The sequence below is a fragment of the Megalobrama amblycephala genome, linkage group LG1 (genome assembly GCF_018812025.1).
Source record: "Megalobrama amblycephala isolate DHTTF-2021 linkage group LG1, ASM1881202v1, whole genome shotgun sequence".
Lineage (NCBI taxonomy): Eukaryota > Metazoa > Chordata > Actinopteri > Cypriniformes > Xenocyprididae > Megalobrama > Megalobrama amblycephala.
In genome coordinates this window covers 30,255,360-30,265,031 of record NC_063044.1, presented here as the reverse complement: position 1 = coordinate 30,265,031, position 9,672 = coordinate 30,255,360, and the positions used below count along the sequence as shown (strand labels likewise).

At 35.0% G+C, this 9,672-nt stretch overlaps 1 protein-coding gene across 1 annotated transcript; it reads right to left on the bottom strand.

Annotated features, from left to right (window-relative positions):
• Positions 1-1,553: 1,553 nt before the first annotated feature.
• Positions 1,554-3,554, bottom strand: LOC125267375 (claudin-22-like). Its single transcript, XM_048188945.1, has one exon. It carries the CDS (start codon positions 3,366-3,368, stop codon positions 2,700-2,702), a length of 669 nt encoding a protein of 222 aa, XP_048044902.1. The 5' UTR covers positions 3,369-3,554; the 3' UTR covers positions 1,554-2,699.
• Between the last annotated feature and the right edge of the window lie 6,118 nt (positions 3,555-9,672).

Genomic DNA, 9,672 nt, shown 5'->3' with positions numbered 1-9,672 from the left:
GATGTAATATATTACTTTGGTTTTATTGTATTTATTTACCTTTTATTAAAGGAAGGAAAATGGTTATAAAACTTATCTGGTTAGAGGCTTTATATTCTTAATTTCTCACCTTACAGCCTTAATACAGTGAGCAACATTCATACTGCCTTCAATGCAGGAGTTCATATAAATGATTCTCCCTTCTTGAGGATATCTCATCTGGCAACACACTGAATATGTTGGGGGGAAAATTACTCACCCATAATTTAAAAGTAGACATAAATGAGTGAATCAAACCAGTAGTGTCCAGTGGTCACCCTCATTTACAGAACCTGCCAGCAAATCATGGGCCATAGATCCATATACGAGTAGGAAATTACAGGGAATTACAATTAAAACATGAACTTTTATGATAATCATATCAAAATACGAAAGCTGTTTACCTTCTTCATTTGAGTGGCATTGCCTTTCCACAGATTTGTGATTTGGAATGAATCAATGACCAATGCCTTTCCTGCATTGTTACCCTGAACAGGAAAGTTGGTTCAATTGTTTTTCACAGTTTGACACTTGAACGTATGTTTAAAAGGCATTATGGTTAAGCTAAAATATATTAAGAATTAAGCATTAGGAATATTTGTGAAGACTAAGCTTACCTCACTCTAAAGTCTCCCCAGTCGGAGGCACTCAAAATCTCAGGTAAATATTTTATATGGTCCTACCTTGATCCACAATCTCCGTCTTACCACTGATTTGCAACCATGTCCTTCACACTTTCATTGATCTAAAATAATGAGGCAAATCATCCGTTTGCAAAGACCTGCCCCCTTTAGTTAACGTTGCTCCGTCTGACAAGCCATGCCGCTCTCACACCACACATTATGTTCTCACAAAGTGAAAAATACATTGCGGAGCCAAGAGGACACTGACAACGCATCAACAGACAAGACAGAGCAGGTTACTTTTGATATGAAACAAAGTCCTAGTTAGTAGGAAGAGATTCTTGCTCTTTCTTTATTACTGTTTATGAGGGTTTTTTTAGGCTAGTATTATTTTTTTTAAATGATACTGAAAATAATAATAAGAATTGTGAAATTTCATGAAAATGTTTATCATGAAAACCTAATTTAAAGCTTAACTATATTGTGATATTGTTATCGTGATATAAAATTACTCATATCGTGATTTAAGATTTTGGTCATATCGCCCAGCTCTAGTTCAATGTTTCTTTTTTTTTTGAGAAAGTGTTGCTTTATCCACAACTTCATTATTTAATCTCTGTAAGTCTATGATAAAATAATTATGTTGTACAACAATAGTATTTTTGAAATGCTTTAATGCATATTATATTTTTAGCTTTACTGCATATTTCTATTGTGTGTGTATGTGTATATATGTATATATATATATATATATATATATATATATATATATATATATATATATATATACATACATATATATATATATATATATATATATATATATATATATAGCAATATCACACTTAGTTGTGCGATTAATAGAGAGAAATGTGATGCGCTCACTAACCACTGACCTCTCTTTTCCTCAGGCTGAGAGAGGAAGCACTTATCCTGAGATGATAGGCCATCTACAGGACATCCAGCAGCTTGGAAAATCCCTAAACAGGCCCCTAAATGTTGATCATGAAGGTCCTCTTCTGTCATTATACATCAACACAAGCAAATGAAACAAAACGATCAAGCTCAGAATTTTTATTTATTTATTTTTAGGTTTTTCCAGTAAAATACCTCAACTTTCAACTAAAACTCAAGAAAACAAAAGTGGTCTGGTGTTTCCTCTCCTTTGCCCTAGCTGTCAACACAAGGCAAACCTCACCAGCTCCAAATTTCTCTGGTAAGTGTTTTTCTCTGATTTTGTGGCCGTGAGAGAGGAAATTCAGCATGCTGTCTTGGAGCATATGTGCCAAAGAAAAGAGAACATTCCGTATTTTGTCTTTTACACAGTCCTTGTCAACAATCTGTACAGCATCAGCTTAAGAAAGATGGGTTAATATGTTATAAAGTTAATATGTTATACTGTGGGCAATATACACTAGAAAATACACTAGAATCCACAAATATATGGCCAACAGCAGTGTTTATATGTGATAGGTCTGTAAAAAGTCAGAAAAATATATTCATGCATTTTATATTTTGATTACTACAGACATTTAAGTGGCACATGTTGGCTTCTTGATTCAATTGTTTCTAATTGTTTCGGTATTGTTTTGATAGCGCATGTTAAAAACATACCTGAGCTGTGTGGAAAAGTGGAGGATAAGAAAATGAAAAATGTTCTGTAGTTCTGTAGTGTGTGTGTGTATATATATATATATATATATATATATATATATATATATATATATATATATATATATATATATATATATATGCATCTAAAAACATTTATATAGACAATATTTGTGAATACATTTCGATAAAAGTGAAGAAAAAGGTTATTGCGTTTTTTTACAATCACTATCTGTAATAAATGAACTGAAAAAATATTGGCAAATAAAAAAATGATTGATAAGACATAATTAAACAGTGTACTCAGATACTGAAGGATAAGTGCATCATAATATTGCTTTACCAGTTTCATTGGTTTGATTGGTGTATACATTGAATCTAAATATAATTAGTTTTTTCCTTCCCATAAACATTAACAGTCATTTCAGGTCTGTGAGAAGAATCATCTCATGCATACTCAGTGTGTTTTCTCGAACCATCAACAGTTCTGTTCTCCTGCCTTTGATGGTAAGACACCAGATGTGTTTCACTGTATCTTGAGTCAGTGCAAGAGGTAAATAATAACATGACTGCTGCCACAATGTCAAGAATTCCTGCAGCCCATCCGACAAACAGCGCATACCCAAACTCTGAACGTGACAACACATGAGGTGTGGTCTCATCGGAGAACTTCATAACAGCATCATGAGCAACGTAGGAAACGGGAGTGAGCACCAACAATCCAGCGATACATAAAAACACAGCCGCCGTGATCTTCAAACCTTGTTTGGTCCGTCGTCCTTCTTCACTCTTACAGCAATTGATCCGACTCATGGCAGGGATGGCAAGAAGAAGTCCAAAAAGACATGTGGCATCCGACAGGCACATCAGAACACGGACCAGCATCCATGTGGGTTCGAGGCCAAGGATAGTGTCATAAGGACGGCACTCTGTGCCAACCACCTCATGAAACACACAGGACTCCCAAAGCCCCTGTTCGAAGCTCACCAAGACCATTAGTTCAGTAGAAAGCAACAGCCACTTAGGCATAATGGTGGCTGCCAGGGAACAAAACCAGCCCCCCATCCCAATCAGCATACCCAGAATTTCCAGAGCCACAGTGCAAGGGTTTGTCATGGTTACCTCTGACTACAGTGTCCTCTCGGGGTCTGACGGCCTTCGATTTTGGCTGGCACTCCAAGAACCTCCTTTTAATGAGAGAGGAATGGAGAGTACGAGAAGAACAAAAGTAGCGCCTTGGATCCAGATTCTGTACAGATCTGCTGGCAGGTTCCTCACAGTCCGTCAGTCTTCTGTAAGAGCCACTCATCATCTGAGCACAGGAGGTAGAGGAGGTGTACACATGGGGAGAGAGGGCGCTCAAACTTTAGACCCTGCCCTCTAGGATCCTTTTTAAAGAGAGAGAAAGAGAGAGAGATCCGGTCTGGCAATAGGAGACCAAACGCTACACGGGATGTCATAGTAAACTATGGGTTCAAATGTAGTAAGTAGTATCTTAAGTATAAGTAGTATCTAAATACATTTTTAAAATACAGAGATAGTATTTTAAAAGCTCATTTAAGTCCATATTTCATGCTGTCTCAAAATAGCACAGTTGAGTACACTTAGATGTTCTAAAGATCTTAAGTAGTACTAAAGAATAATTTTTAGTATATTAAGTACAATATTAGTGTGCGAAAATAGAGCACTTTAAGTACATTATTGAAATTTACTTTTTTTTCACCTGGGTTAACATTTTAAAGTAGGGATCAGAAGGTATGAAGGTCATAGAAGTCTCCTATAAACCCATCTGCATTTCTGGCAGGGGATCACGACCTCAAGGATGACAGCGTCTGGTTTAGAGTAATATAAATCAAATTGGATCCCTACCTTAATTTATTATTAACTTTATTAAAGGTATATATTAATTTGATAACTTGTTTTCAGAAAACAAACAGTGGGTTGTTAAAAGTACGTAAAAGTAAAATTTTTCAAATGCATTTACTGATTCAGGGGGTTGAACTGTGAGTGAAACTGTCAGTGGTGGAACTTTTGGTCAAGACCGCACATCCTGTTGTTTCTGGCATATTTTTAGGACATATTATGTTACTAGTATCAGATCCATTTCAGAAAAATTTTAGCCCTGTTTTAGACTTCATGTCAACCCTGAGGAGTTTTGAATTTTATTTTCAAAACAGTACAGAAATTAACAGACGTGTTAAAGCATGAAATCAGTGTGATATCAGTGATATCGACAACGCAGTATTTCAGCAGGTAAGCATGGCTTCCCGAGGCAGGATTTTCCTAATAAAAGCTTAAAATTGAAAACTGTTAGACCTCAGTGTCATTCTGTTTTTTTAAGCATGCAACGTGCATTCGGTCAACTCTGGTATTCTTTTGTTTTTAAAGGCACTGCAGAAAGAGGAAACTGACCTGAGGTTTCTGCTGGGAATGCAGAGTGTTCCTATTTCCTGTCAGAGGTCTGTGCTCACATTATGTCCAATGTTACAGTTTGTATGAGAATCTATGTTGTCACTTGTGAATATTACTGTTGTTTGTTAACTTTCAATATACAGTTTTATCCTGATTAAAGCTTTACTGTACCCGAATACTGACTGAGTAGTAGCATTTTTTTTTTTTAATGTATCGTTTGAACATAGAAGTTTGTTGGTGTTTGTTGGAGAAGTATGCAATATAATTTAGCTAACTGGCTAGCAAAGCAAAACCCCGTTGGTCTTAAAATAGCAACATAATACATTTGAAAGATATTCTGGGGACATCAGAGACTTTACATCTTGAATAAGTTTCATTATATGACCCCTTTAAGGGCTAGATATTGTGATAGTATTTCTTTTGTAGAGTGATGTTTCATGTAGTCTGCCCTTCTTTCCTTGTCCGTGCCATGCACTCTTGTAAAAGTTGGACATTTGGTGTCCTCTTCAAGCAGTCTTTCTCCAAGTGGATCCCTATGGAGTATTCATCTTCTCCTGATTCACTCTATTCATAAAAAACACATGCCATCATTTAATAACATTATGCTTTAACCTATTCTTAAATCCTGAAGATTATTCTATTTGTGACTCTTGCCTCTTTAGACCTTCTCTCTTTTGGTACATGTCTTGGATTACATGGATTACATCCAGACATCCATTACTGTAAATATGAATTAAGGTGTCATATTATTTGGCATACCTTTTTATTTGTTGCCTTCTTGGTGTCACATGTCTGTTGGATGCTTGGAGAAATCATCTGGTTCCTTATTCTGTTGAATCTACTGCGAACATTGTTTATCTCTTCAATGTCAACCAAGGGTGATCTTTTTTTCTTGAATTTGTTCTTAAGAATCTCATGCCATGACTCCTTAAATGGAAAAATAACACTATTAATTAAACATGTATCACCTTCAAGCAGAGGTTGCGTTAGACTTTAGCACTGTCCGTCATTTTGACGGACAGGATAGTAAAAATTCTGTCATATTCAATTACCTGTCATTTTAATTTTTATATTTTAAAGATAGTAAGTTAATAGTTTAATAGTTACTTTTTTTCGTCCACATTTTCATTTTTATTCATGAGCTTACAGGATAAGCAAATAGGCCTAGGCTATGCATTTATTTATATTATGAAAAGAAAGTTGAACAAAGACTGCGTAACTTTTCAGTTTTCATCTTGAACACTTGTCGAGGATCGTGAATGAGCGCAATCATCCCTTCCTCTTTACTACTTTACAGAATGAAATAAACATGAATGAACATCAGAAAATATGTTGAAAGATACAGTAGCTTACCGAAATCTGTATCACGTCTTGGAAACAGTGTTGGAAACAAAATATTTTACCTCAGAAAAGCCATTCTTTGACCGTAAACTTGATAGTCAGCAAGAAAAATAAAACAAACCATTTAAAACAAAACGAACTGGATTAGAAATTTAATTATGTAAGTATAAGTATTATAACTTTATTATTATAAAATGGACTTAAATTGGGTCCTCGCCTGTGTGGCTGGCACAAAATGCGGGCATCGGAATTTCGTAGCGGCACATCCGGCGGCATCTCCAGTGGCCAGGGACTTTATTCGCTGGCCAGTTACATAAATCGAAGTAATATTTTTTTATTTTAAAAACTACATTTCAACAAAATAACATTATAAACCACAGTACTGCAATTTGTAAGCATTTATACATTTTGATAATACAGTTCCGATGCTCAACTGCATAAGATAAAGATGAAAGTGTGCGCTATTTATATAGTAAATCACATGCCTTAATAAAATATTAATAAAGTGTATTACACATTGTTTTGAAATGTCATTACATAAATATATATTGTTATTCAGTTAATACAGAAAAGTTTCTGATATGCTAAGTTTCTGATAAGCTGAAACTATGGCATCTTCAGCCACAGACTTTCTCCATCAGCTGTTGCTCTTTGTAGCACCTGTCACTGTCCAGTTATATAATTTAATGGAATATTTTTACTGTAAAAATGCAATAATAACAACAACAAAAAGCATTATATATGCCAGAAAGGTTGCAGTAATGACGACACTAAGTTGTTGCTGTTGTTCACTCTTTATTAAACTTTTATTAAATCTATTTGTAAAAATGTAAAGTTAAAAAAAAAAAAGGGGGAACTGTGCATTAATTGAGCATTAATCACTGCGCCTCAAATCTGGCGAAAAGTCTGTACCTTCATGTATCTCCAAGTTCAATGTAGAACTTTTCATAGTCCTCTTTTTTTGCAAAGACAAATGTAAAAAGTTCAGCTGGTGAATTTTCATCCAATTCACCCATCCAGCTGTTCAGTTTTTCATGGGATTGTACTTGTTCCTCTTTGTCCATGAAAAGGACACTTGGGACATGTACTCCAGCATCAAACGTGTTGCGGCACCAGTCCGCTGCAGCCATGATGTCTTTCAAAAAAGGGTTTTCCTGCAGTAAAAAAGAAAACATGGTCAGTGTGTATTACTGATGTTATAAACAAATGCTTCAAAGTATTAGAGCATTTACATTGCATCATTAATAAAATAAATGCTCTTTGTAACAAAACAATGTCTATCAAGATTTGTCATTTAACATCTTAAAAACATCTGTATAGAATTAAGCAGTGGGTATGTGATTACATGAACATTAAAGGGTTTCTATTGAGAGTTTAAATCAGGCCACAATCCTCTGACACATGCCACGGAAAACCAGATGTGCCTCTAAACAAGCGGCATGTGATGATGGCTTCTGTGCATAGGAAGGCCTTGCTGCTTAATGTTAAAGGGATAGTTCACCCAAAAATGAAAATTTGATGTTTATCTGCTTACCCCCAGGGCATCCAAGATGTAGGTGACTTTGTTTCTTCAGTAGAACACAAATGATGATTTTTAACTCCAACCGCTGCCGTCTGTCAGCCAAATAATGCGTGTCAATGGGGAATTCCATCTATAAGAGTCTAAAAAACATGCACAGACAAATCCAAATTAAACCCTGCGGATCGTGATGACACATTGATGTCCTTAAGACATGAAACGATTGGTTTGTGTGAGAAACCAAACCGTATTTATATAATTTTTTACCTCTAATACACCACTATGTCCAACTGCGTTCAGCATCCAGTTAGTGAGGTCAAAAAATGCATTCTGATGCCGGAAGTGATGTCTCGCGCTTTGCTTCACTGAGTGCAAAACATCACTTCCATCATCAGAGCGCGATGAGACCTCACTAACCAGACCGATCGTTTCATGGCTAAGGACATCAATGTGTTGTCACGAGCCGCAGGGTTTAATTTGGATTTGTCTGTGCATGTTTTTTTTTTACTCTCATAGATGAAGTTCCATTGCCACGCATTATTTGACTGACCGACTGCAACGGTTGGAGTTAAAAATCATAATTTGTGTTCTACTGAAGAAACAAAGTCACCTACATCTTGGATGCCCTGGGGGTAAGCAGATAAACATCACATTTTCATTTTTGGTGAGCTATCCCTTTAATTACACTATCTAGGATCCTGTTTTTGACCATTTTTATTACAAAAATTCAACTTTGGGTTGGTTGGGTCAGGGTTTGAATACGTCTTACCTCTTCAGTGCTTTCTGTGTCTCCTGATGTTATCTCTGCAGCACTGTGAAAAAAAAAATTGGAGGCCCATTAGGTCTTTATGGAGCTGTTAACTTGACCTAGAAAATCACTATCGTGACGATAGAAAGAAAGGATTTAGCGATGTTACACATACATTAGGTATGCACACCCACAATGCAAGCAATGTCCTCTACCTTTTCTTTCCATGGAAAGATGTGCACTTTAGAAGCACAGATTCGGCTCTGTATCTGCACGATTTGGCTTTGCAACCACTGAATCAGAACCTAATACAAATAAAGTATTAATAACATTGTTAAAAATAAGCTGCTTTAACCACATCCAAGGTTTTATAGGTCTTATATTTTTTTCTTAAAATACTACTTTTACTGAAGTAATGCAGTTTTGATTCTAACTATTAGAGACTATTAGGGATACATTAGAGTTATATTTTCTCCAAACCATGTTCTATACATTTTTTTAAAAAGTATACAAACTCCCATATATTAGCTCACCTCTGGCAAAATCAGAGTTACAGTTTCTCAGCTACAGTTCCAGGCACAGACAGGATTTTTTTCCAGTCGCTGGATTAGGTCTTCTGTCTGGAGTAGGAAATAAAGTAAAGAAATAAACATAAAAAAAAATTCCTGACATTTCATCCATCCATCCATTTTGTGTAAAATTAAGAGGAAAAAACAGTCCACTTACCTTCATATCCTTAAATAGACTGAGATGTCGACAGTAATATTTTCTGAGAGATGGATCAAATCCTTGAATTTTCCACAGATACATTCTGTTGGAGAGAACCTGTGCACTCTGCAGCCTTCTTTCCAAATCCTGAAATATTACATATATATTTCAAAGTATATTTAACCAGGCTGAAATGCATGTATAATTATGAAATGCCATTTAGGTAATAAAATTTTGGATTGGATACATTTTTTCTTGTTAAATTGTTACCTTTATCTCTTCATCTGTCAGAATGTCTTCTGCTTGAACACACTCCAGGATGTCTATTCTGTGTAAGAAAAAAAATAAACATTGCCACATCTATACATTTCACATTTTGTTGTACAACATACACCACTACTTAGCAAAAAACAGTACTTAATTTTATTATTTATATTATACATATTTAAATATATCAATCGCTATTATCATGGTCAATAAATGAATAATGAAATAATCAGAAATCGTGTATTAATAACATTGTAAAAACTTAAAATTCTTTCATTATCTTTCATTTCCGTAGGTAGGTAAATATGAGTTATAAGTTAATATAATGTTTTGATGGTGATAATGTGATATAGTACATAATGCATATAGTACATAATGTGATATTGTACATAACAGTTTATATTCATATATAATGACATTTTTAA

What these genes read in the sequence shown, in the direction of transcription:
- LOC125267375 (XM_048188945.1), bottom strand. Translation starts at nt 3,368, where the DNA reads ATGACAAACCCTTGCACTGTGGCTCTGGAAATTCTGGGTATGCTGATT.